The 27,946-nt window shown below is 43.2% G+C and overlaps 2 protein-coding genes and 1 non-coding gene across 6 annotated transcripts; 1 reads left to right on the top strand and 2 right to left on the bottom strand.

Annotated features, from left to right (window-relative positions):
• Positions 1 to 259: 259 nt before the first annotated feature.
• cmklr2 (chemerin chemokine-like receptor 2) lies at positions 260 to 5,590 on the bottom strand. The gene is made up of 2 exons (XM_076985459.1): positions 5,380 to 5,590; positions 260 to 2,999 (listed from the first exon to the last, which is right to left on the bottom strand). The coding sequence occupies exon 2, from the start codon at positions 2,973 to 2,975 to the stop codon at positions 1,905 to 1,907; it is 1,071 nt and encodes a 356-aa protein (XP_076841574.1). The 5' UTR covers positions 2,976 to 2,999; positions 5,380 to 5,590; the 3' UTR covers positions 260 to 1,904.
• A 2,242-nt stretch (positions 5,591 to 7,832) lies between these two features.
• adam23b (ADAM metallopeptidase domain 23b) lies at positions 7,833 to 27,619 on the top strand. Of its 4 annotated transcripts, none has more exons than XM_076985404.1 (26): positions 7,833 to 8,096; positions 8,769 to 8,974; positions 9,149 to 9,225; positions 12,593 to 12,656; positions 14,112 to 14,194; positions 14,297 to 14,360; positions 14,681 to 14,759; positions 15,080 to 15,144; positions 15,566 to 15,631; positions 16,021 to 16,089; positions 16,237 to 16,403; positions 16,487 to 16,571; positions 16,761 to 16,851; positions 17,029 to 17,080; positions 17,585 to 17,684; positions 18,147 to 18,218; positions 18,695 to 18,781; positions 19,043 to 19,123; positions 19,281 to 19,331; positions 19,471 to 19,534; positions 19,737 to 19,842; positions 20,657 to 20,776; positions 20,917 to 21,085; positions 21,191 to 21,302; positions 22,637 to 22,727; positions 25,821 to 27,619. In XM_076985404.1, the coding sequence occupies exons 1-26, from the start codon at positions 8,015 to 8,017 to the stop codon at positions 25,864 to 25,866; spliced, it is 2,349 nt and encodes a 782-aa protein (XP_076841519.1). In that variant the 5' UTR covers positions 7,833 to 8,014; the 3' UTR covers positions 25,867 to 27,619. The 4 variants fall into 4 exon arrangements, with proteins under 4 accessions (XP_076841519.1, XP_076841517.1, XP_076841518.1 ...); XM_076985402.1 differs by having other exon boundaries at positions 24,928 to 25,961; XM_076985403.1 differs by lacking the exon at positions 22,637 to 22,727.
• On the bottom strand, positions 23,500 to 23,618 carry LOC143485895 (U5 spliceosomal RNA). The gene has a single exon (XR_013123072.1). It is a non-coding gene; the product is annotated as a U5 spliceosomal RNA (small nuclear RNA).
• Positions 27,620 to 27,946: the final 327 nt, after the last annotated feature.

Below are 27,946 nucleotides of genomic sequence, written 5' to 3' on the forward strand. Positions count from 1 at the left end.
GGACTGCATTCCTTTAGTTTGATTCCTCCCAGCTGTCCTGTAGAGCTACAGAAGCTATATCCCATCTGTTTGCCAAATGTGATTTGTTAGGATTTCTGCTCTGGAGGCAAACAAATACAAAAATAAATCACCAGTTTTGAAGACTTCCCTGAAAACCTCCCCCCTAGATCGCACACTTCATGAAATAATCTCAGCCAGTTGTTAGCCACGGAAAATGGATATTGGTCAGGTAAAGAAATATTTTAGATAAGGTACCATGCTGATTTTTATTTATTATTGTGATGCAGAATATTTAATCTGCATTTAAAGTGTCATGTAAAAAATATGTATGTATATGTATTTCATAGACACATCATCTAAAAATTACTTCAAACATTGAATGGCAATGTGTAAGATTCGGTTTGAGCTGTAATTCCCAAAGGTTTTCTTAACAGGTTGTCTTATGTAAACAGCTGCCATTTGGCTCAATGAGGGCTTTGATGCCATTTGCTGGAAAATATTCTGGGGATGGCTTTTATTTATCAAATCATACCTATTCTTCTATTCAGATAAATCAAAATGATTCCATGCATTCTTCACATTGAAAACTTGAGTCTACCTATAGCAAACTGAGCATTACTGCAGCAGCATTTATGAAACATTAGGGTAGACGGTCTACACATTTTGAACAAATGCTGCTTTAATTACAAACATTATATTTGGGAGGTTATTAATATAAATACTTAACAAAATACATAGTATATGTACAAACTGCATGTATATGAATAAGAAATTGGAACTACAGTGCAATAATTATAAAAAAGAATTTAAAAAAAATGTTACATAGTAATTTTTTGTTAGAAATGATCTCTTTGTAAACTTCACTCGGAAATGATAAATGGTTTTAGAAAACATAGGTAAAATTCCCCATCTTGCACTTCTTACTCTGGTATCATAGCAACTCTGTAAAACCCTAGTTAAAAAAGTATAAATAAAAAGTTTAAAAAATGGAAAAAACCACATTGGGTTATTTTGTGTAACTTGGTAAGCATACCTTCACACACGCACTGGAAATTGTGGTTGCATTTCTCATCTGAACGGGAATCTATCATGCTGGCTTCTGTAACGGACCACTGACATTTGTCAGATTTCCCATCTAGCTCCACCCAGACTGTTGCCTGTCCCTTCTTGCTGCTCTACACCCTTACCATGAACTCCACCCACCATGTGGTCTCTCATCTTGAATGAGGTGCTATCGAACCTATTACTCATTCATTCTACTGTTTTGTTGCCTGCTGTCCATTGATTTTACTGGCCTTGATTTTGACTGTTTGGACTGTGATCTTGTTTTCTTTCTCTGGCTTGATTCCTGTGATATACAAATACATTTCTCTTGATAAAAAGATAAAATAAACTACATATATATAATATATATACATGTAAAGTGTCAGACAGCCAGTTTAGAGCAACAGAAACTAATAATCTTCATTAAATACAACAGGCATATTATTCATTGTGCGTTGTTTGTGTAATGAGTCAAACAGCTGAGTCTTGGTTTGCTGGGTAAAGCCTTCTGATTCTGCCTGCACCCACACTGAGAGATGTGGTTGGGGCTAATGTTGCTTGCTCAGGTTTTCCACACTGAACCATTTATAGTGACACCCAAATGACTGAAAATGTAGCCATGCATAGCTCCAAAGACAGCAAAGAAATATAAACATTCCTTATTAACCCTTCCATAGTAAAATGATAAACTTTATACTTTATAGTTTTATAGATTTATGGTTTAGAGTTTTTAGTGCAAAAAAATAGGTTATATATATTAAAATGCTTTTGGCGGATATGCCAAATCTTGCGTCTCAGCTGAAGCCAGAGACATGGATATCTGGCATACTTATTTAAATGCTGGTGTAGAACTCAGGGCCTCAGACTTTAGAGCAGATCGAAGGCTCTTCAGGAGAGCAGCTAGCCAACACCGACGCCGACTCTGTGGCAGACACGTTCTGGTTGAGCTCTCTCAGGGAGTTCTTGGCAATGTTCATGCAAGACCTCCTTATGATGGCGCGCATGTTCTTGTTGAGCAGTGCATAGAGCATGGGGTTAACGCAGCTGTTGAAGAAACCCAGGCTAGTGGCCAGGGGGAAGCCCACAGTCAGGACCAGGTGCAGGCTGGTGGTGTGATAGGTGGTCAGCTCCATGAGGCTGAAGATGTGGAATGGTGCCCAGCACAGGAAGAAGGCGAGGATGATCGCGGAGACCATCCTGGAGAAGCTGGAGATGCGTTTAATGCCCGGCTGCCTCATCTTCCTCGCCAGGAGCACAGCCGTCACAGTGATGGTGAGGAAGGGCAGGAAGAAGCCGATGGTGGTGCGCAGGATAACCACGGCCACGTGCCTCACCATGCTGACGTGAATGTCCTGTTCGTGGAAGTTGTTGAAACATACCACTTTGCTGTTGTACTCCGTCGTTTCGCGGAAGACCAGGGTGGGGATGCTCAGGGAGATAGAGGCGACCCAGACCAAGGCGGACACGACCCACGCGCGCAGCACCGTGCGCTCCCACCGGGCCCAGACAAAGTGCACCAGAGAGACGTAACGGTCCACGCTGAGCACGGTGAGAAACAGCACGCTGGCGTACATGTTCACCGTGCACACGAAAGAGTTCAGCTTGCACATGGTCCATCCGAAGGTCCAGTTAAAGTCACGCAGCACGTAATCGATGGAGAAGGGCAGGAAGAGGACGAACACGAAATCAGCCATGGCCAGGTTCTGCAGCCACACACTGTTAATTGTCCGCTTGATTTTGAAGGCCGTCACCCAGATCACGATGCCATTCCCAAATACGCCGAGCACAAATGCGAAGATGTAGATAATCACTGAAATGATATGCAATGTCTCCTTCTGGATATAACCATCTCCCCTAGTATGCAGAATGTCCCCATACTCTAAGTAGTCATAGGTGTAGTTGTCATAGTCTGCTAGTTCCATGTCCGTCATGATAGGGCAAAGACCTTAACGCAGCTGTAAAAAATAACATCAACAGTTGGGTTATCTGACAGGTACAGGTCAAAGTAAATAGTTCTCAAAGAAAAGTCTGTTCTAGAAGAAATCCATCACTAATCCTTAAATCAAATTCTGTGTGAGAAAGATATCAGTACTACTTAGCAGACATTGTCACTAGGTTAGTTAGTAGTTTGGCTCTTCTGCACAGATCTGTTATTCTGTACTGTACTGATCTTCTGTTCTGTACTGTACTGATCTTCTGTTCTGTACTGTACTGATCTTCTGTTCTGCACTGTACTGATATTCTGTTCTGCACTGTACTGATCTTCTGTTCTGCACTGTACTGATCTTCTGTTCTGTATTGCACTGATCTTCTGTTCTGTACTGTACTGATCTTCTGTTCTGTACTGTACTGATCTTCTGTTCTGCACTGTACTGATCTTCTGTTCTGTATTGCACTGATCTTCTGTTTTGTACTGTACTGATCTTCTGTTCTGCACTGTACTGATCTTCTGTTCTGTACTGTACTGATCTTCTGTTCTGCACTGTACTGATCTTTTGTTCTGCACTGCACTGATCTTCTGTTCTGCACTGTACTGATCTTTTGTTCTGCACTGCACTGATCTTCTCTTCTGCACTGTACTGATCTTCTGTTTTGTACTGTACTGATCTTCTGTTCTGCACTGTACTGATCTTCTGTTTTGTACTGTACTGATCTTTTGTTCTGCACTGCACTGATCAGCCATTCTGCACTGCTCTGATCTGCTCTTCTGCATTGTACTGATTCATTATCCTGATCAACAGCAAGTTTCCCCCCTTCCTTCTGGGCCTTACTTCAACATTCCAGAGCCAACAGAAATATGATTAAAGAGAAAGAGATGGGGGTGTGGACAGGGTTAAGGATATGGTGCAAACAGAACCATTTCCACATTGTGTGTGCCCACTTCATATTTTGCCACTTTTATTGTTACATCCTGTTTTCCTGGCCTCGTCTTTTTCCGGTAAATTCCGGGATTCGTGACCATATATTTTAGACAACTCACCACAGTCCCCACAGATAAGCCTCTACCACATGCCAGCCATACCAACACGCAACAACCCTCTATCCTGCCAGCTCATGACTCATGAAGACGCGTCACTAAATGTAACTACAGCCATATGTGCCTTATGTGTTGGGTCTTTTGGTGTTTTTTTTTGGTGGTAGATTTGTTGTATATTACTAAATGCTACTGAAATGCAGGCCATTTGGCCATGTAATAAATCAATGATTTATCAATGATTTATTACATGTTGTTACATGTTAATGGCCTGTTATATAACTGGTATGTTATATAATTTAATATTTAATAGGTCAGGTCAAAGAGAACAAAGTATGTTACTCCCATTATAACGTCTGTACACTGACTTCCAATTAGCATAAAGCCTTCAACACACTACTTGGCAACTCTTAGTCTGAGATCCATGGTTACAAGCTGGTATGTAGAGCCTAGAATTCAAACATAGGAAATGGTCATTTAGTTAGTATAGTTATACTGCACCTAATTCCCAGTCAAATTAGATGTGCTAGACATTTAGTATTTATAAGTCCAAGATAAAAGCATTTTTGTAATCTTATGCTTATAGTAGAACTGTTTAACTGGTACTTGGTTGTGTTGTTTTATTTTATTATTACTGTATTTTAGTCTAATGTATTTTTCTGTTTTGGTAAAAAAAAAATGTTTTCTTCTTGCTAAATAAATATTTTTTTTATTTCAATAATACAGTATATATTTTTTTTATTTTACTAAAACTTCCTGTATGGTTAGTTCTCATGGTATAATAAGCTTAATTATTATTTTATTCTACTATGGCTGTATAAAGCACTTCAGATTGTCATTATGCATAAAAAGTGCAACTAAACTTGGCTTGCCTCGCCTATTTTTGTTGCGTTCTTTAGCAGATAAAAGGATGTCATTTTAATGATATGTAAATTAGGCTTTTGTTTTGTTTCTTTAGAAGGGTCTTGCTTTGTCTACTTGTTTCCTAGAGCTGTGTTCTAATTGGGGTAAAATGACTCGTATTATTATTTAGATGCAGATTTAGGCGTATAGGAGGTGACCCTGTGTGCATCTGTTTTATGAGGGATCTCAATACAGTCTAGCTCATTACCAGCACAGTCGATTAACACCTTAGATTCTTATTTATCACTTCAATGTTATAACCAGTTTCTAAAATAACTTTTGAAGTAGGTAAATGAGCTTTTTGTAGTACGTTGACTGAAATGTAAGCGGGTTTATATAGATCGAGTGGAACTTATACTGCAAGTTTTCAAGCTCGAAACAGCCGTAACCTCTGTGAGAGCTATAATCTATTGTTATTACTTAGGAAAATCTCTTTTTGTTCTCATTGAAAGACTTACCTCTTTTGTATGCAATGTCCTTTGCTGTTCGGTACGTCTACGATGGACTTCCACACACTGGCTAAAATTCCTATAGGCTAAAAATCCCGAGAACTTTGTAACTTTGACTATTCGGCGTGATTCACTGAAAATAAAACGCCGTAGCTGGTTGAAGAGTAATAGCGTCCAAACCAATACCTAATGCCTCTGCACAGAGTGACTCAGAAAGTTCGCTCTTTTGCCCATTTTGGGAGGGGTTTCGACACGTCACATGTGGCTTGAATAGTAAAAACATATTCATAACAGGAATAGTGTATGAAGAATATTAGTAGCGGCACTGAACAGTAGTAAAAGATGTAGGATTGAAAAAGAAACGCAAGGATTTCAACGATACAACCTTTCAGATGTATTTAGATGTGCAAGGTCTTTGGGCTGCACAGAAAACATTAACTTGTGGATGTCTCAAAACCTTCTTCCAAACATTATTGGAAAAATGAAACACAGAAAATGTATATATTAGTATATTTAAGCTTAGGCCAAAAACTTCAGAAGTCTAGGAGTTATTTTTATATGTGACGTTTCAAACAGCCTCAAAGTCAAGCTTATAAGTAGCTACTTACTCACTATATTCTTAAGCTCTGCACTTTTCTTAATAGCTCTTTTTAAAGTATCCTTAACATACATTTGTTTAATCAAATGATTTATTAAATTAATATAGTTAGAGTTGGAGTAGTTTGGCAATATCTTGTGTGGCATAGTCAGCATTAGAACACCAGATCATTTACTAGCTCGTTCATAGTCCTAAAGGGATCATGGGTATAAAATGCATCTCTTTTGATCACATGGCAACAATGTCCTTTCCCTTTAATTTTCCCCCAAACATTCACAGGGGCACCTTCCTTCTCAGACCTTCAGCAAGGGCGCCTCTGGAACTATGTCATTCAGGGCTTTCATAAACAGGATGTGTGTGTGTGTGTGTGTGTGTGTGTGTGTGTGTGTGTGTGTGTGTGTGTGTGTGTGTGTGTGTGTGTGTACACCATAACTATAGCCTATTCCATACGTGTGCACACACACAGCACCTCATAACGCCATAACAAGCGTTGCATCCTGGACGTGCCCCCTCATGATGGCTGAAGATAAGCATGTTGGGTGTTTTAGCTTTATGTGCTTCACAGATTTGGTCAGTACAAAACCTCAGGAGAATGTTAAATATTTTCACAGGCCATGCCACATGTGAGCAAAATTTTGAGCCATTTTTAGAGTGCACGCCTTTGTAAGCCGATCTTGTAATCTGACGCTTCTCTGAATCATGGAGACAGGTTCACCACACGCTTCATGGACCTGCACTGCCTACATTCAAATTGAACTAGAACTACAGGCAGGGTGACAGAGAAATACACTATCAGCAACTTCGGGACACATAAACTGTTTAAATCCATCCATTACGCTGTGTGTGAGTTTTTACCACAAAATCTTTTCATGTGAAATGGGAGATCAGACAGGACACAACTGCCTTCACAGCTGTTTCACAGCTGCTTTGCTTGACAAGGAGACGCAGGAGATGTGGGGCCTGTGTCATGACATGAGGTTCAAAACACATGATGGTATTCGATTGCAGATTAATTGAACAATAGCAGGAAAAATAATAAGTACAAAGAGACACGAGGATCTAGTTAAGCGTTCAGGACAGTGTGTATCTTGATATGTCCTTAAGCATCATCTTGCTGCATCTGGACCACATGTGACTATGAGTTGAGTCATGATTACTTCTGCAAATCTGACTCAAAAACTATTATTATTATTATTATTATTATTATTATTATTATTAAGCTCTGATCAAGACTGCTGTTTCACTCAACAGTTACATTAATAAGAGTAGTATGCTGTTCTGCTGTAGGTTATTATGAGTTTTGTGTTTTGAGATGTTGCCGTGGTGTTCAGCTCTTCCTGGTAACGCTTGCTGGTAGAAAGAGTAACAGTTGAACTCATTCAGCACAGTCCACCTTTACTTTAATATTACCCATCCTGCTACATGGATGTTTGAGACAGAGAGGGGTAAAACAGCACACAGGCACACCTCATTGTCTAATTAAAAAGCTATAGAACCTAGTGTCCTGACGGGACATTTGCATACGAAAGACTCTGTGTGGTGTAGAGATGCAGTGTAGAGCAGAAACAGCCAGACATGTCCCCAAACACCAAAACCATATTCATTTAGCTATTATAAATGCCACTGACACTTTTAAACTCCTGAAGTAGCCATTGCATAGACATTTTGACTAGTTAATGACAAGTACCCAGGATGACAGATCATTTATTTCATTTAAGAGTGTCATAGTCCCTTATTAGGAAAATAATAAATCTATGGTGTGTAACATTCTTAAAATGTGTATTTTTTTCAGTGTTGGTAGATTACAAATCAGACATGTCCTCTGCGCAGATCTTGCGCAGTAACATCATCCGGACGAGCATGCTCATGGACCATCTCCATCACAGCAGCTGGCCACCGCCTTCATTACGCTCACCTTGCGCTGCGCTGAGCTCGCCGCCAGCGCCCTGCCGGATATATAAACCCGCTTCACACAGAACAATGGCTCGCAAGCGAGTAACCGCGTGGATACGTTAACATAACGCTAATAATCACCAACTATGAATCATGTGTCTGATGTTTCTCTCAAATTTGCTTGTGAGCATCCTCGTTTCCGGGCTCCAGCCGTGCATAACGACAGCATCGCTTGGTACGTACCTAGCCTGAACTAAAACAAGACTGTTCGTGTAACTTGTACAGTTCGTTGTCATAACTGATAACTGATTATTGTGGCTTTGAAAAGCGGGATGTGCCGGTCGGAGTTTTTTTGGGAGGATTGTGTTAGTGCAAGGACGTCCTGCTGCAGACGGTACTGGAGCAAAGTGTCCTGAGTGGAGAAGGGACCGTTTTTCTTTATTAGAGACAAGAAGCGCTTTTATATTGTTTGAAACAATGTATTATTTTCGATATAATACATTGCATAGTCTTGCACTATTGAAAATTCACATTTTTCCTAATATTTGAAATCAAAGATACAAATAGGCTGTAATATACAAAATATGCTTATTATAAGATCTAACAACACAGAATAGCAACACAAATGATGGAACACAAATGAAATTAACTGGAAGTATATCATTGTATTATTAGACACAGTCTGCATGTAGTGAACCATCTATAACAATATCTTAATATATGCAGAACAGTATACTGCTTGTATGAAATACTTTATCATTCTTTGAGAAAGATTATGTAGCCTATGACTGAATATCATATATATATATATATTACTGCAGCATGTGATCAGCCCTTGGGACGTATAACATTAATGGGGTGATTTTCGTTTTGTGTATGCGGGTTTGTGTTGGTGTGTGTCTGTCAGCGGAGAATGAGTCTGTCGGGGCTGCTGCTCCAGCGTGGGTGGAGCAGGATGCCACTGCACCATCACACACACAGACCAGGAGCGCTCAGGGAGTGGAGCACGCGGTAACATACCCCTCTCGCCTCATCTACTACCTGAACCAGGACTCGGAGAGCACTTTCCATAACCTGAACACCCAGGCCAAGACCCACGGCCAGCAGGGCCAGGTGAGAAGAACCAGTGGTCTCTCAGATGACGGGTCTGCTGTGGATCGGCACGGTTTGCTCACCGCGGCTCCGTTCGGGCCCTCTGTGATGCGGGGATGGTAGCATCTGAGCAGAGATCTTGTGTAGTGGTATCCACCACCGTGACCCACAGCCTGCTGATTCTCTCTTCCATAGGCAGTGCATTTGGCCCAAGTCTCCTTTCAGCTTGATGCATTTGGGTCCAGATTCATTCTGGACCTCACACTGAATACGTGAGTACTATCTTGAATCCTATTAAATAATTCCACTTCATCTACACAAGGAGCATGACCTTCAGGTCTAACATTTAATATTCTGTTTATAATTACAGCACTATTATCGGTTACAGGGTATACGATCTGTTGTTGTATGGCACAATCTAGCATCCAGAATGTCTATTATAGATGTGTGTGTAGTGCATATCACACACGACCTCTCGGGTTCCCCAGTCATGGTGAGGTCACGGTCAAAGCGCTGCAGAGCCATTGTTCAAAGGCATGGCTACGGTTCAGATGCACTGGGGTGTAGGTGATGGCTCTTGAAGTAACTACTTTCTGCTGATGCTTTGTAGGACTAATGATGTGCTTTAAGCAGTAGAACTGTTTAACGAGTGACTTTAATGAGAAAACTTCCAATTGGAACGTAGGAGATGCTTCTGCAAGGTGACCGATCTGTCATGGGCTGCTCTACACGGATGCTGAGCAGGACTTCATTAGGTCTAAGGAACCACAGCCTGCTCTAATGAACTTTATTTTAAGTGCTACAGTGACATTCCTGGGCGGTCATAAAGATAGCTTGCTGACTATTGCCATGCGTTCAGCGTTCAGTGTCACAGTTGACAAATGAATTGTTTGTTGACTGAGGTCATCTGCCATTAGTGAGAGTGAAGAGATGGCTGGCTTTAATGCTATCAAATCTGTAGACAAAGAGAATTTTGAAAGGTCATCTATTTTCCTGAAACAAAATCAATGGCCAAGCTAGAGATGTTTTTATCAATGGCCAGTGCTGTTGTTATTTCTCTAGTTCAGTATAGGATAAAGATGTAATTTAAAGTCTTAGATGATGTCCTACGGCCCTGTTACAGATCCATGCCATTCGGTGGTACCATGGTGCAGACAGAAGCAATCTATTAGTCTGGGGACTTTGATTAGAGTCCTGAGCAACTAGAATTACTGTCACTGAGCAGAGAGAAAGAACAATGTCTTTCAGTCCAGTTCCTTAATTGACATGCAACACATTCCACACAAGGGAAAAAGGACATCTCTCTCTCTCCCTGTCTGTCTGTCTTTCCCTCTTTCTTTCTCACGTACATGTAAACTTATGTACTTAAACTCTTATTCAGAAGAAGTCTTGAGGACTTGAGATATTTTGTAGTGGCATTTCTCGCTCTTTGCTTTAATTGTAACACTGGGAAACTACACAGCGGCCCTTCCTCTCATTGAGAAGCACATACACACAGCGAGGCCTATGACGCTTAACATGCGCGCGTGCGTGTGTGTGTGTGTGTGTGTGTGTGGTGAGGGGATGGGTTGGGGGGTTCTGCCTGTACTCTTGATGCTGCTGTGACTGTGCGACAATGCGGACCTAAATATAGCAGTCTCCCTGGACGTAGCCGGTCACTTCTCCTCTTAGAGTGCTAGCTGCCGCTGTGTCTGCAATGCACCTGCCCATGCCGTGGCAGCAGCGTGCTAAAATTACCCAGTGTGCTCAACCCCCCCCTCACTACGGGTCGCTGCGGTGATGTCCATGGCAAATGTCGGTAGAGACGATTTCTGGAAACAGCATAGAAATAGTCTGGGAATGTTGATGACGTACTACAGGGCTGCTGAGGGTTTTGAGTTCAGCTTTGATGCAGTGTCTCCGTATTTTCACACGCACTCACACGCACACATGGATTTTTGTTACTGTCTTTGGGGGGTATTTGCATTGTAGTACTGTATAATCTAAGTCATACTGCAGTGATGCCTAAACTTAACCTCAGCTAACTTTACTTTTTCAAATTAAAGCTACATTTTTGTAATAATAGTATTTGTCTCATGGGTACCAGATAAATGTCCCCACAAAAGAATAGGTTTTTTGTGTTCCAGTCATCAGAAGCACCTTTTGTCTGCTTAAACGAACACACACACACACACACACACACACACACACACACACACACACACACACACACACACACACACACACACACACACACACACACACACACACACACACACACACACACACACACATTTATGCTCACATGCTCACATCAACTTAGTCACATCAATAGTCTCAATCTTATTAGATATTTCTGCTCAGTTTAATTTTGGGTGGGTACACAAAGATCCACACTGTCTCACACAAATGCACAGGCATGCACAAACATGGATGCACACACAAACATGCACACATGCTAGCATGCACACAAACATGCACATGTTTGTAATAGACAAAACTAGTAGACAAACTTTGTTGGCTACTATATTTATATTGTGTCATGTTGTATTGTGTGCTTGTGTATGTTTATTTACTGTCTTGCTTAATCTGAGGCTGTGGTAGAGGGCATAATAGCTGAAGGGCAGTCCAAAACAGTGTGCACGCATTTCTAGCTTCTTAAACCACACACACACACATACACACACATTCACCACCACTTGACACATACCACCTCACTCTCTCCAACTTATTAACTTCATTCCATCTTTCTGTGTCATGTATCATCACAATGATGTATACACACACACAAACACACACATGCACCTGATTAGTCTAATAATCTAATATATTAGACACATTTATATATGTGTAATATATTAGACACGTAGTATAGTATAGACTCACTTTCTTTATGCTGGCAAATATTTATTTATTAAGCAGGACAGTGTATTTTGCTTTTAGCTTAATGTTAGTTCACTGAACCTCTAATATTTCAGAAGTGAAGTCAGTAGGGTTCAGTACCACTGAAGAGAGATAATCAGCATTATTGTTCAGTTGGCATACAGCTTACTATGAAATACACATGCTAAATGTTTGGTCTGTGTGTGTTTGTGTGTGTGTGTGTGTGTGTGTGTGTGTGTGTAGGTACTGATTCATTAGGTACGCTGTTATGTACTGTAGGTTCAAAACCCCAGTTTAATGCTCTTGAATAGGGAGCATTAAAGATCTTTGTTAACAAATGAACAATCTTTTGTTGTTCTAAGAAATCACTTTATCCAAAAAAATCGAAATAATTTTGATTATAGTAATATTTGGCAGCCTTTAATAATGTTCCATAAAGGGTTTGTCACTGTGGTTTTAATTCACTGCTATCACGGTATTCAGCAAAATAATCAGAATATATATTATTTTGTACATACTCTTTTGTACAGTGTCCCATTACTGGAACATCCTCCATAGTCCCTGTGGACTGGAATCAGAGCCATGTATGTGAAGTGGAGTATCTGTACTGATCATAAGCAAAATGCAGTTATAGCCAGAATTATTGTAGGCAGCATTCTGTCCTCTGTCTGTTCATCTGCACCGCTGCAGAACTCTGGTCTCTCCTGACAGGATAAATAAACCAGAGCCAAAATCCAGCTGGAGGAAGTGGTGATGTTTGCTCTCTGTCTGTTACAGTGACCTGCTGTCCTCCAGTTATGTGGAGATTCACTATGAAGAGGGCAAACCCATCCTGTCAAAGGTAACAGTCACATCTGTTGGCTTTTGACCTCCTGTTCTCAATCTTCTTTAACGGAAGTTATCTAACGAATGAAAGTGGCTTTATGTGTTTTAAAAGGATTTGTTTGATGCTAACTGATAATTTACAAAAATAAAAATCCTTTTTTTATTTGGATGAGTGTTATTAAAATCCATTATAACTTTCCAGAGAGATTCTGAAAGGTGAAATGAGGTTTAAGAATATGAAGCTGGAAGCAGGTAATATGATACAGGAGTGAATGCAGTATTGAATTTCACTGAGAGAGTGAGAGAGAGAGAGAGAGAGAGAGAGAGAGAGAGAGAGAGAGAGAGAGAGAGAGAGAGATCGTGCTGCTGCTCGGGAACAGGCAGCTGGAGTTATCACAGTGCTGACTCATCAAAATTCCACTACCCTGCAGTTTAGGTCACATGACCACCCGGCATTACTCTGCAGTGGCAATGCAGTGTGAAAAAGGTGACTGAGAGAGAGAGTGGGAGTTGACTGTGAGTCTTCAGCCTCAGATAAACAGGAGACACATCCATACCCACATACACACATATATATTATGTACAGTATATATAGCTCTGAACAATAATATGAAACATGGCTGTGAAGTCAGATCTGTGAGTTATGCTACATTATTTGTAGCTTGATGTAGTAAAAAAAACTGTAATGGACATTTTCAGACAGTTCTAACATTCCTGCTGATAATCAGGTATCTGGTCAGGACAAGTTAGTAGTGTCACGTAATGCGTAAGAGACATGGGTGAGTGTATTAGGTAGAAGATTGAGAGGGAAATCAGGAGATTAGCGCTAGTGTAACTGGCAAGTCTCAGTAATGCCCTACAGAATGAAATGAGAGGTCATCTCATATAGTCCAGGGCCCCGAGGTTCTTGAGAGCATAATCAAGTCTTCAGTGCCTAGTATGCTTCTCCAGCAGTGAGCCCAGAGTTATCAGGGCAGCCCGTCTGCCTGGTACTGTGTACATTTGACACTTCTAACTGGCACTCAGGGCTTCTCTAACTGAAGCCTTGTTTCTCACTTTTCCTTTGTGTATACAGTATATGCGCTATTGCTTCACTGAACTTTTCCTGTTTTTCCTCCACTGTGTTTTTCCTTATGTTTGTGTGTGTGTGTGTGTGTGTGTGTGTGTCTGAAGGACCTGTGGGTTGTGGCCTCGTTCATAAGTCTGTAAAACAGGTCCTGCTTGCTTTGGTCCTGCTTTACTAATGACAGTTCTGCTGTAGTTACCCTGTTGTGTAAACACATACTGTAGTTACCCTGTTGTGTAAACACATACTGTAGCAGAAACAGACAAAGACAGAAGACCCTGGTCTGATTTCACCAGCTTTATTAATCCATTGTCTCTTAGACATTTGCCCTGCTTTAAGAAGTTCATGGTGTGACGTGTGTGTGTGTGTGTGTGTGTGTGTGTGTGTGTGTGCGCACTCTTTCAGGGTGGAGAGCACTGTTATTACCATGGCCAGTTAAGAGGAAACGAGGCCTCTCGAGTAGCTCTGTCCACGTGTAATGGCTTGCAGTGAGTATATGCAGCACATGGTCTCTGACAGTCCCACTCCATTCAGCAAAATCCTCAATGCTTTTACTGTTTTTCTATTGACGGATCCCATTTCATCCTCAGTGGCATGTTCGACGATGGATTCCATGTGTATCTGATTGAGCCCTTGCAACAGACTCACTCTATTGTAAGTGCTTAATGACTGACAGATAATAGTAGCTGAACACTACAGCATGTATTATTGCTACCCATGCCCTCACTGCACTGAATCTTACTGTGACGGAAGTTATGGTTGTTACTTCCACTAATGATTCTGCTGCCCCCACTGTTTCGATCATCACCTCCACTGTGATCAGACGTTATTACTTGAAGGTTCGATGTTACTACCTTGTTGTTGATGCCTACAGACCTCATTATGTCTTTGTAGTCTAGGCTACTGTGAGGAACGTGTGAAGGAACTGAGCTTCTTCACGGGACGTTGTCTGATGAGCGATGTCTGTGTTTTAGGATGGGGCCGCTCGGCCGCACGTGCTACGCAGGGCGCCCAGCCTGCTGCCGGAACCGGAGCTGGACCCGGAGCCTGCGGGTACGTCCACAACACGCTCCGTCCACCTCGCTTCTGCTCCCGTAGATCTTACAGCAAGCGTGCAGGTCTCTGGTCGTGGGCTTGTGTGGAGTGCACCTCCAGATTTTAGTGACTTTGTTTCTGCAAAACCCCTGGAAGGCGTATCCAGTATTAACACAGGCATCCAAAGGAAACTATGCTGAACGGTCTTGGCCCCTTCCTAGAGCCTGTAAAGAACTCAAATCAGGGCTTCACAGGCTTGAATTTGTGTTTGAATCATATAATGTGTGTGTGTGTGTGTGTGTGTGTGTGTGTGTGTGTGTGGCTGGGTGTTCACACAGGCGTAGATGATCTGCTGTCCGAGCTGGATGACATGTCTTGGCTACGTCGTAGGAAAAAGCGAGCAGTATGTGACCAGAACCACACCCCTCACCAGAACCCCACCCCTCATCCACATCTCCTCTACTTGCTCTTATAGAGCTACCCATAGCTTAGCTTCAGCTAATCACCCCAGGGCTCCTGCTGACTAGATCAGTCAGTAACATGGCATTACACACCCACTATACAAGTTTGTCATGATGTTTGTCAGCTATTGGCCAACCCTGATGTCAGCAGTACACAACAGTAAACAGGTCATCAGTTCATCTGGAAGAAACTATGTGTTTGAGCAGATGGTGTTATCACAGACACAGCTGTTCTTTGAGGAGCTCTTGCATGGCCTTGCTGACATTTTGTCTAGTCCTGGAACATTAGGAACATTAAACTTTGTTTTTCTTTTTTAACTGTGGAAAGTGAGACTTGGTTACATAAGGCTGTTTTCATTTCAGATGCCACGGAATATTTTTGAAGAGATGAAGTACATTGAGCTCATGATTGTCAGTGACCACAACATGGTGTGTATGTGTGTCTGAGTCTGTTTTTATATGGGTGGAGGGTTGTAGACGCACGTTGATGTGTAAGTGAATTATGTTGAAGGGTAGTCACACATTCCGGTGGGCACTACAAGGAAAACATTGGCTGGTTTTAAATTTCAGGGCATACATAAACAACCACGAGGTTTAGAGATGTTCTAAGGCTATAAGTTCATAATTACTATGTAGTTATTATTAGAAGACACAATAAGAACAGCGGCCACATGAGGGCGCTCTTACCGCTTTGTACCGCTTTTCATGAACGCTGATAGCAGTGTGTAAAGCTGAGATTTCTAACAGTCAAAAGTGCCAGGATTTTGTTTTTCTCTTAAGAGTAATTTTCTCTTTCTCATTTGTCATTAACTGCGCAGTTTAAGAGGCTGAAGACTAAGCAGCAAACACGGAATTTTGCTAAGTCTGTGGTTAACCTGGTGGACACTGTGAGTTATCAATATCGTTCCTAAAATACACTTTTTTAGATTACTGATATCATCCTTACATGGTGACCTCAGGACAGAAGTGGAAAGGTAAAGTCAAAGTAAAATGTATGCTGTATCTGCTCGCTCTCTCTCTCTCTCTGACTAAAGATTTTTAAAGAACATCTGAAGACGCGCGTGGTCCTGGTCGCTATGGAGATCTGGACGGAAAAGGACAACATCCCGATCAGCGTGATGCCCCTGGAGATGCTCAGAGACTTTGCCAAATATCGTCAGCAGCACATCAAGCAGCACGCGGACGCGGTGCACCTCTTCTCGTGAGTTTCCACGCCGCGAACGGCGCGAGCCGCCGCGTCTCACGCGCGTTGCCTCGCGCTAATGCCACTCTCCTCACCTGCAGCAACGTGACGTTTCACTACCGGCAGAGCAGTGCGGCCTTCTTCGGCGGGATGTGCTCTGTGAGCCGTGGCGTGGGAGTGAACGAGGTTTGACAATCACGCAGTTATGTACAGTTAGGTATTAGCAAATAAATGTACAACAATAAAATATCTATTTTTAGGAAATCTATATTTTGTTACATATTGATTATTGGGTATTATTATTAGCTTTTACATAATGGTTCTGGTATGTTTGTGTCTGTCTGGAATGTTTGCCTGTGGCTGGTCTTTGCTCAGTATGGCTCTACGTGGACAATGGCTCTCTCACTATCTCAAAGTTTGTCCCAAAACCTAGGCATTCAGTGGGATCCAGCATCCAGCAAGAACAGTATGTACTTGAGTGAGAACAGTATGATTACACACACACACACACACACACACACACACACACACACACACACACACACACACACACACACACAGAAGCTTTACAGGTCATACTTGGAACCATTTTTGATTCAGCCACATTTGTAATAATACCTCGCAACTGTGTGTGTTATCTCAGAGGAGTGTGGCTGTGTTGACTCCTGGGTGGGCTGTATCATGGAGGACACTGGGTGAGCTACTGTACTCAACTGCTGCATTCACACACAAATGTGTGCGTGCGCACACACACGCACACTCACACATCTGTAATTATAATGAAAGGCTATGTTGTCAGAATGGGTTCATAAATTCCATTGCTGTTGTAATATTTAGAAATGTGATAGTTGGCATGATTGTCACTGAGTGTTTGTCCCTCTTTGACATTGTGTGCTTTTTGTCCAACCTATAATGGCCTCTGTGTGGCCTCTGATGACAGGGTACAGTCATTTAGCCAGGTGGTTTCAAGGCCATAACACAGTTTAGCATTAGAAAGTAGCTACCTTGATGTGCTAAATCTCTCGCCATGGTTTTAACAGTTTTAACAGCACCTCTAATGCCGTGGTTCACACAATATAATACATAATATCTCTCAGTCTATTGATTTTAGACCATTTGGGCTTTTATTTCCTCTCTCTTTCTCTCTCTCTCTCCCTCTCCCTCTCTCTCTCTCTCTCTCTCTCTCTCCTCTTCACTAGAGTGCAGCACCCACGGAAGTTCTCTAAGTGTAGTATTTTGGACTATAAAGAGTTTCTTCTGAAGGGAGGGGGGTCCTGCCTCTTTAACAGGCCCACCAAGGTGAGATCCAGCTACCCAGACACCAGTGGGTATCGTCTGACCTATGGTTGCAAGCGTGTGCATGAAACAACTTGACGCCAGCTCTCTTACTGTAATAAAAACACCAATCGGTCTCACTCAAGTTCTCATTACACACATCAGGTATGGTTCTCTAATAAAGCCACATGAAGCATCACACGGAGCCTATCGGTTGAGCGTATGATCACACTGAGAGGACAGCTGCTGGGTAGAACAGAGTCCCGTATAATGGGCTGAGGTGTATAACGTCTGCATCTTGTAAAAGCAGTAAAATTCAAATCTGGACGTCAAATCTAAATCCAGTCCCGGATTATGCAATGTTATGTCATGTGGGCTCACATGACTCCTGGATAAAATGTAATTGTCTTTATGGACTTTTGTGAAAAATCAATAGTCCAGAAGTGTTTGGGGTTCGTAACAGGTATGTGCGGTGTTTCTCCCCAGCTGTTTGAGCAGTCGGAGTGCGGGAACGGTTACGTGGAGTTGGGAGAGGAGTGTGACTGTGGAGCCAGAACGGTGAGTCAGTGCTCCATCCAGCAAAGAGCACTCACATTAGCCCCCACTGCCCTACCTTCAGGAAAATATTGCTTCAGTGGGCAGAGGAGTGTGGCAGATCTAAACAGGAAGGTTTTGAGACTCTTCTTGAAGCTATGCAGGGATGAAATGCATCTGAGCTCTTCAGAAAGAGAGTTCCAGAGCTTTGGGCCATAGTGGCTAAAAGCACCCTCGCCAATCTTTAATCGGCTTTTAGGAATCACCAGTAGATTACTGATTGAAGACCTGAGAGACCTGAGTGGAACATATCTAATCATCATTTCACTGAGGTAAAGAGGAACAAGACCATGAAGACATTTAAAAACCATCACTAGAACCTTAAACCTTATGCAGATGCAGAAGGGGTAATGCTGTGACCTTGAGAGGTATTTCATTTGAGTCTGGAAGACAAGCTTGATCAAAGTCCTCTCCCCATTGTGTGTGTGTGTGTGTGATAGGACTGCTATAAGGAATGCTGTAAGAAGTGCTCTTTGTCTAATGGAGCACACTGCAGTGACGGGCCTTGCTGTAACAACACCTGTCTGGTGAGAGCTTTCGCCATTGAGCACAATACTTTTTCAAGCTGACAACACATTCTTCATACTGCCACTTTGGCCATTTTGATAAATTGTGTTATCTTTGTTGTCTGCCTGTTTGCATGGGGGCTTAAAACGAAAAGTCAGATGAATAGGAGGCCTGTAGGATATTAATCTTGGTGATGTTAGTACTTCCTGTCATTCGCCCTCCATCTCTCTCTCTCCATTCATTCATCCTTCCACCCCAACCCCCCTCCCACCGTGTCACAGTTTTACCCAAGAGGCTACAGCTGCCGCTATGCGGTGAGCGACTGTGATATTTCCGAGACGTGCACGGGAGACTCTGGGCAGGTCAGTCACACAATTCACAGGAGTCAGTTTCATGTACGGAAGTCAATCAGTGAAATCACTATAGTCACATGAGCTCCTGCAGAATAAAATGTACCGTTGAATCTACAATCGTTGACTGAGCTGTTTAGAGCAGCTGATGTTGTTGTCTCCTCTGCAGTGCCCTCCTAACCTCCACAAACAAGATGGCTACTTCTGCCACCTCAACCAGGTAGGGTCACCTCTAGCATGCAGACGAGCGGGCTCCATTTTTAGGTGACGGCCAAAGATTCGATAAATATTCGTCTGGGATATAAAGGTATCCGTCCAATTGATTTTGTGAGTAATGATCATGTTTTTGGCATGCGCAGGGACGCTGTTATAGTGGAGAGTGTAAGACCCGGGACAGCCAGTGCAAATATGTGTGGGGTCCAAGTAAGTGGAGCAGTGTTGTGATTAAACTCCCCCATGATCCTCTCTGTCTTCTCCTCAAGAACACGTGTCCCTTCACCCTCCTCTGTCACTTATTTTTCCTTCCATCCAGCCAATCTCTTTGTCTGTCTCTGTGCATCACTCTACCTCTCTCCCTCTCTCCCTCCCTCTCTCCCTCTCTCCGCCTCTGCCCTTGCCCGGCCAGATTCTGGGAGCTCTGAGAAGTTCTGCTACGAGAAGCTGAACACAGATGGGTCAGAGAAGGGGAACTGCGGTGAAGACGGAGAGAACTGGATCCAGTGCAGCAAGCAGTGAGTTGCAAAGTGCAGTCTGCTCACATCATGGTCCCGCCGATCCGGTGGCAGTCTGCTCACATCATGGTCCCGCCGGTCCGGTGGCAGTCTGCTCACGGCATGGTCCCGCCGGTCCGGTGGCAGTCTGCTCACGGCATGGTCCCGCCGGTCCGGTGGCAGTCTGCTCACATCATGGTCCCGCCGGTCCGGTGGCAGTCTGTTCACATCATGGTCCCGCCGGTCCGGTGGCAGTCTGCTCACATCATGGTCCCGCCGGTCCGGTGGCAGTCTGCTCACATCATGGTCCCGCCGGTCCGGTGGCAGTCTGCTCACGACATGGTCCCGCCGGTCCGGTGGCAGTCTGCTCATGGCATGGTCCCGCCGGTCCGGTGGCAGTCTGCTCACATCATGGTCCCGCCGGTCCGGTGGCAGTCTGTTCACATCATGGTCCCGCCGGTCCGGTGGCAGTCTGCTCACATCATGGTCCCGCCGGTCCGGTGGCAGTCTGCTCACATCATGGTCCCGCCGGTCCGGTGGCAGTCTGCTCACGGCATGGTCCCGCCGGTCCGGTGGCAGTCTGCTCACATCATGGTCCCGCCGGTCTGCGGCCACTCCCCACACAGCTGTGGACCCCCAGATGCTGTTTTCACAGCAGAGCAAGTGTGGAAGAGAAGATAAAGTCCGTCACGGCTGCATGTGTCCTGCGTGGCTTTGCTGCTCTCAGCGTGCAGTATTCCTAGTGTCTGCATCTGACACGCAGTGGCCTGGATGTAGTGACGTATTCTACCTTTGCAGCAATTAATTCCAGGTGTCTCTCTGTCTGCGTTTGTAGTGACGTGTTCTGCGGGTATCTGCTCTGCGCTGACATTGGCGAGTTGCCGCGGATCGGCGTGATTAAAGGAGAGGTCACGCCCACCATCTTCAACCACCAGGGACGAATAATCCAGTGCAGGTCAGAGAAAACACGAGCCCAGCCTCAGAAACCTGCTTTAGTCCAACCCATCGCACCTACTCATGCGTAAACAAGCTTTATTATGTCTGTTTTATGCTCTATTTACCTTCATAATCCCTCTGTGCCCATCTGGGTCTTAGTGGGGGTCATGTGTTGTTGGACGATGGCACTGATCTGGGTTACGTGGAGGACGGGACTCCGTGTGGGCCGTCCATGATGTGCCTTGACCGTAAGTGTCTGCCCATCCAGTCCCTCAACATGAGTGCCTGTCCGACTGGCGCCAAAGGTCACATCTGTTCAAACCACGGGGTGAGCAGTCGCACTACCCTCCTATCTCTCTCGGCTCACAAACAGGAGAACGAGAAGCCGATCTCCAATCAGCTTTGACTCAAACACACTCTGGTTGGTTGACAGGTCTGCAATAACGAGGTGACGTGCACATGTGACACCACATGGGCGGGCACTGACTGCAGCATTCCCGACCCTCCCAAAGAGCCCGCCCCCGTCGAAGAAGAAGGACCACGGGGTTCGTCACGTCACACACACGCATGTGGCAACACACACATGCGAACACACACACAGACTCCCCAAACCCACATTTGGCTCGGCTTTTTTAGATGTTCCATCACGTTTTATTGACACTTTATTGTTTGAAGTCAGCGCTGAACCCATACCCCCCCCTTTTACAGAGCAGCTTGTAAGACGGTTAGACAGGACAGTTAAACAAAGCTTAAAGCTTTGTAGGGTTAAGCAGCAGTGGAGATGGTAAATGACGCTCCTTCTCTCCCATGAACAGCGAGTGTGGCTACTAACAGGCTGATAGGGGCGCTGGCAGGGACTGTTCTGGTCCTGGGAGTTCTGTTTGGAGGCACTGGGTGGGGTCTCGAGTAAGCATCTCTCTCTGTGTGTTGCTGCCCTGTGTGCGATGGTGACCCCCCAGCCTACATCTGCGTGCGACTGTGCTCGTGCAGGTGTCCTGTGGTCTATAACCATGTTGTGTGTTTAAGTGCGTGCGTGGTGTCTGTGGTGTTCTTTTTTGTAATTTTTTTTTGTTGTTTTGTGAAGGTAGTGATATTGTTTGAGAGTTCACCCATTTCTTTTGTTTGACAAAGGATCTGTGCATGGAGTTATGTTGATTTTGTTGTCATAATTTAGGCACATTTACGCTCCAAAGACACTGAGCCGGCGTTTATGCTGTTGTTGCCTCCATCAGGGATGCATCAGTAGTATGTCTGTGCGGCTAGGCAATGTCAAAGGGTCTGCGCGTGAAACAACACATCTGTTAGAGTCTGAGTACGGCCGTCTGCCCTCTTTGAAGCTTGTGTGTTCGGGTCTCTGTACATGGGCTTTGGCTCCCTGGAATACTGGCAGGTTAGCCTGTGCTAAGCTCTGCTGTAATGCTTCTCTGCTAGATTCTCAGCCTTGTCATGTTTAAGTGATGAGGATATCACAAACTCTGTGGTGACATGATACCGAGAGGTCCTTTATCTGCATTTAAACATCTAAAGTTTCTTTGAGCCACTCAAATTACTAGCACAGTCTGCTCCAGGCCTGTAATGATATTCAGATCACAACCGGCTCATTGATGTCAGGAACGTAACATACCCCGTTGGCACAGGCTGCAATGCATAACAAGTCTAGGCACATAACTGGAAATGTGGTCAGTTAGACTTTCTATCAAGACAAGTGCAAAGGTAACCGTTGAAGATAACACTGCTTTAAGAATGACCTTTGAACTTTTAGAATGAAGTATTTACTTTAGTAGCTAATTCTGCATAAAGAGGTCATCCAACCTGAAGTGGACAATTTTGTTACTTACGATGCTCCACCACCCCCACCCCCACCCCCATCCTCCCCCAGGTCCTAGTGCCTCCAATCTGATCATAGGTTCCATCGCTGGAGCCATCCTGGTAGCAGCCATAGTTCTTGGGGGAACAGGCTGGGGGTTTAAGTAAGAACTGGTGCATGCGTCTCTCTCTCCCAGACCACAGCATCTCGGTGGGTTATGCACTCCAGGAGTGGGGCTTCTGCTACAGACCACGCCACAGTCTGATTGTGCAGATGCAGTGTACGTAAACGCAGGTGCTTCAGGACGAAATTCAGTGTTTTCTCAAAAAAAATCCAACACTTTCTGAATGTGTTTTTGTTTTTTGTGAAGTAGGTGCTTCTAGAGTCAAATTATGAACAGAAATGACTTCCCACATGCTTCCACATAAAAGTGAAGTTTCGAGTTCAAAATAGTCCTTTGCAAGCATATAATAGTTCAATGATATTCCCTGTGTTTATTGTATGAATTATGAATGAGAGCTTTAATGTATTTACTTAAAATTCTACTGGCTAAAATTCTAATGGCTGTTATTTACATATTAGTCTGATAGGCAGACAAACTTACATTACCTGAGACAGTAGTTAATACAGTTTGAAATAAGGAATAAATATGAAATGTGCCATATTTGTCAATTGTGAATTTACACCCCAATCGAAATTTGTCCTCCGCATTTACCCATCTGTGCAATTAGAACACACACAAACACACACTAGTGATTACTAGGGGGCTGTGGTGCACACGTGCCCAGAGCGGTGGGCAGCCCTAGCCCGGTGCCCGGGGAGCAGTTGGGGTTAGGTGCCTTGCTCAAGGGCACCTCAGTCATGGCCTCAGGTCTGGGAATCGAACCTACGACCCTCCGGTCACAAGACCAGTTCCCTAACCACCAGGCCATGACTGCCCCAACCGGAGGCAGAGCGCTCCAAAAAATCTATTTGACTCTTTGACGTTCCCCTCCACGGAAATCTTTAGTAAAAGGCGAAAGATTTGTGTGTGAATGAAGAGAAACCCGAGCTATGGAGCTATATGTAAAGGTTGCTCACGCCAAGAAGTACAAAAAATTTTCAATTTGATTCCAAGTGCAAGACCATCACTGCTGTCTTCTTCTGTAGCTGTAGTAGTGGTCCCATGTGAGCTGTCTCTTTTCATTTAATTGTAAAGTTGCTAATTAAATTAACCAGCTTAACCTGGTGATTTACATGTATCTTGCTGCTGTATCTTTACCAATTGTCAGTTAACACCTCTCTCTTGCATCAGTTTTCACCTTTTTCGTTTCATGCAGCCGAGAGACCATGTTTAATTTTTGTACCTTTAATCTCTTTTAATCCCTGCTTCTGTCCTGGGACCACGTCGTTGACTATTCAAACACACACAAATAAGTGCTGAGTCAAGCTGATTTGGAGATTGTGTGTGTGTCCTGTTTTGGTAGTTTTTTGTTTGTTTGTTTGTTTGTTTGTTTGTTTGTTTTGCCTGGCATTTCATTCCATTAGATGAAATTAGAATATTAGAATATTGCAATTTCTGTGCCTTGTGGAAGCCTATGGAATGTCATTTTTGCACCTTATTGTACTGTAGAAGCAAATAAGGATAAAAACCTCCGACATTAATTCAAAATACATTGCAGCATTCAAATTTATATATATAATTTTTTTAAGTTGTACGCAGACCTAATTTTTGAGCTGTGACTTTCAGTAAAAACATTAAAAGCATAAAATAAAAGCACTAGAAGAAGCATTAAAAAACTGAATACTAAATTACATAGAGAAGATTGTTTTAAGGAAAACAGTTGGGATTCATCATGAAAACAGGAAAATCACGTCTTGAACCGTGGCAGAACCTCCAATGAACTGGAAGAGTAAAGCTAAAAACCTGACGTGCATGCCAAATATAAAACTTCAGTTGAGAGTAATTACATGCAAGCATATTTAACTGAATGCTGGGAATATAGGTTTAAAGCTCCATCATGCTGTGTGGCTTGAATCAATATTCTGTAGCATCTGAACTTTTAATACTCATATGACATCACCACACTGTATTGTGTGGTATTAATTGAACTTTGCTTCATCATTTAAATGCACATCATCAATTAAAAAACACTGATCTCCTCCATTGTCCCATGTTAGTTTCGCAGAGCAAGGAGTACACGTGTAAATTAGCCAACATTTGCATTTTAGTTATTAAGAAATGATATGCATTTGCATGCCCAATCATTTGAAGAGGGAAGAGAGTGAGATCACTGGACAAAGGCTTTCCTGGGGGCCGGCTGCTCCTGCATGGGGCCCTTGCTGTCATCACTGCCGGGACTCTCTCTCTCACTCCCATACAGATCACGGCTTACAGGCCGAGCTCGGCTGGCGGGCCGGGGTCTTTGCTCCATGGCTGCCCGCGTCCACCTAGCGCTGCTGGGTTCGGCTCCGACGTGCCAGCACCCTCGGGACGGGCACCGCCACTACCGCGCGCCATTCTGCTTCAGACAGGACGCTACGGCAAGGCCGGCCCCTGAGACAGCGGCCCCTCCCCTCCTTAAGCTTGCTGTCTGCATGCCTGCATGACAGGGCAAAGGAAACCACTATATGACAGCACCATGTCATCATCACTGGGGGAAACCGAACAGTAACACTCATACGTTGTTGGGATTTTTGGTGTTAATTGCTATATTTTCTCCTGCTTCCCTGTGTATGCCTCTCCATCCCTTAGAGCGTTTCTTTGGCCAGCATGAAAATATACTGTTCCTTCTTGTCAACCCCTGCACTCCGTAGTGCTGGGGGAACGCAGCACTGCACAAAGTGTTTTGCTGTGCAAACACACAAGTTAGTGCAAGAGGGTTTAATTATTAGCATACGATTTCAATTAGTCCTGGGAGGTTTTTCTGTGCTGTAGACCTCCAGAGTCACCCATCTCATGCTGGTGTGACTCTACCATGAAATGTGTGTTTTCATATTTTGCATCTTATGTGTTAAGAAAAAATAACAAATGTTTTACAATTTTTTTTACTGAAAATTATTAGCTAGATCCTCAGGATGCATTGTGCTTTCGAATAAAACAATTAACATTCTGAGCCAAAAACGGAAACTCTAGACAGAGAGAAAAACCTGCTGTGGGTCAAGAAGGGAACAGTGATGTCATCGTGTTGCATGCTCTTTTAAACATGACGCTCGAAGCCAAGTATCTAACTCAGCTGCTGTTCTCTGCTCTGCCTTGCAATCTCCGAATGGCAAGAAACGTCAAAAAGCGCCGGATCGACCCAAATGCTTCCGCCATCTAGTGGAGAAGGAGGAACAGCACCAGTCCTGCGCTTCTTCAGACATCTACAGCTGGCCTGCAATTTCTGCTGCTCTTTTTTGGCATTAGTTACTTGACAACACTATACGCAGTATACGATAACTTAAAGATCACACCCTTCTTTGATAGGACTTCAGCTTCTGAGCTCCACCATGGTTTCTCTCTTTTTTTTTCTTGAATTTGTTTGATCCCTGATGTACCCAGAAGTCTTTACCGTCAGGCCCCTTCTTGAACAACATCCTTGTTAAACCATCCTGACACTGCGGAGTGCCAGTCACCCCTGGTGCTTGAGCCAAAGGGCTGGCTGGCTTCTTACCATGAACACAGAACAGTCATTATTCTGAATGTAGGTGATGGGGGTGGGGGAGGTGCCCTTTCACACTGATTTGAGAACAGTTATGCCATAGATGTCCTAGATTAGTGTGAAAGTCTTGACTTTTGTTCACAGTACCACAGCTCTAGGCCTCACTGTAAATCAACAAGGACTCTAGTTTCTACGATCCCTTAGTGATTTGTTTGAGAGAGTCCAGCTATGTGCTGGCCCTTACAACTTTTTGAGTTGGACATATCACAAAGATACATAGAACAGAAAATAGTTAAGGTGCTGATTTATAAGAACATATCGTCTTATGTGGCCTAAATGTTTTATATTTGCTTTTTAAATTTCTTTTTTGGTCAGTCATGTTGTATATTGGCATCACTTCAAATATTCATAAAACAAACACTCATTATGTCTGGCCCAAACATTGATGCTTAACACAACAGTGTAAGTTTAATGTCATTGAAACAGATTGTGCAGTATATGCATAGTCTATTTATGGTAAGGGTCACTGCTATGGCAAGCAATGTATTAGCAAAGTACCATAAGCCCTCAGATCTGTAGATCTGTTGCCCATTACTAAGCTTGAGTCTAGCTGTGACTTAAAGCCAAAGAATATAACGAATATACGAGAGATGTGTATAAGAGTTGGACTTTATACACAAAGCACTTTTGCCCTTGTCTAGATAAGACTGTAGTAACCAGAATAAACCAGGCCTTTATTTGAGATGTTGAACCCCCAGTATCACATTATGAGTAACCAGAGAACCACAACACATTATATTCAGACCTTAGATAAGGACTTAATCGACATTTACACTTAATTTAGCTCTCTCCGCTTACATTATACGGCGTGATGGCTTTGCAGCATGCATTCACTATAGTGGACTTACTGCTATATAAGGGAGTCCCCTAGCCCATAAGAAACTATACTACTGAAGGATCCTAAGAATGCATGTCAGCTACAGAACAACTAACTTTTATTTACTATGCAAAGGAAATTGCACAAGCCCAAAGGGCTGTTTAGTGTTAAAATGAACACAACATAATTAAATACAAACCACGGTGCCGATATGGCCCTTTTATTATTTTAAGAGTTAAATGAAATATTATAAGTTTGCACTCTAAAGAAAAATGCTTTTCAGCTCAGATGAATGTGGAACCAACGTATTTTACTTTTGTGGGAGCAAATGTATTGTGTTGGGTTCTAAATGAATACTGTAATTATTTCCTTATCTAATGTTTCAAGTGAGGCTTTAAAGTCTCATTTTTAAAAAGCATTTCTTTATTCTTCATTAATTAATTACTACTCCTATGTGAGACGAGGCCAAACTCCCCATAACCATCTTTGCTCACTGATCATGTGCAGGAGTTCATTTAATGATGGTCAATAAATAAAGTATTTTGCATTTACATCTCTTCTGTTGAAGACGGTTTCCTGTACTTCGGTTGGCTTTTGTCCATTGAATTTTAAATGCAAAGGGGGCCTATAGGGTTCAGTCTACTTCAGTGCACGTTTTCAATAGGTATAGGTGTGCCATTTCTATCCTTAAGACATGCTACTATAAACATTGGAGTAGAACACATACTAGTCAATCCTTCCTCTTTTCATTTCCATAACGTGCTTGCGGCTCAGCGGTAGGCTATACACGACAGTTCCGTCACCTTTCCCGTTCGTAATAACCGTTAACATTATGATTTGCCGCTAAATTTAATGAATGAAAATTCCGGTGTTTCAATCCAT

This window comes from Brachyhypopomus gauderio, unplaced genomic scaffold, assembly GCF_052324685.1.
Source record: "Brachyhypopomus gauderio isolate BG-103 unplaced genomic scaffold, BGAUD_0.2 sc40, whole genome shotgun sequence".
NCBI classification, from domain to species: Eukaryota; Metazoa; Chordata; class Actinopteri; order Gymnotiformes; family Hypopomidae; genus Brachyhypopomus; species Brachyhypopomus gauderio.

Excerpts from the sequence above, each read along its gene's own strand:
- cmklr2 (XM_076985459.1), bottom strand. The coding sequence starts at position 2,975 with ATGACGGACATGGAACTAGCAGACTATGACAACTACACCTATGACTAC.
- adam23b (XM_076985402.1), top strand. The coding sequence starts at position 8,015 with ATGTGTCTGATGTTTCTCTCAAATTTGCTTGTGAGCATCCTCGTTTCC. Across the intron at positions 15,145-15,565 it reads GTCGTAGGAAAAAGCGAGCA|ATGCCACGGAATATTTTTGA; the intron begins GTATGTGACCAG and ends TTTTCATTTCAG. Across the intron at positions 15,632-16,020 it reads TTGTCAGTGACCACAACATG|TTTAAGAGGCTGAAGACTAA; the intron begins GTGTGTATGTGT and ends TTAACTGCGCAG.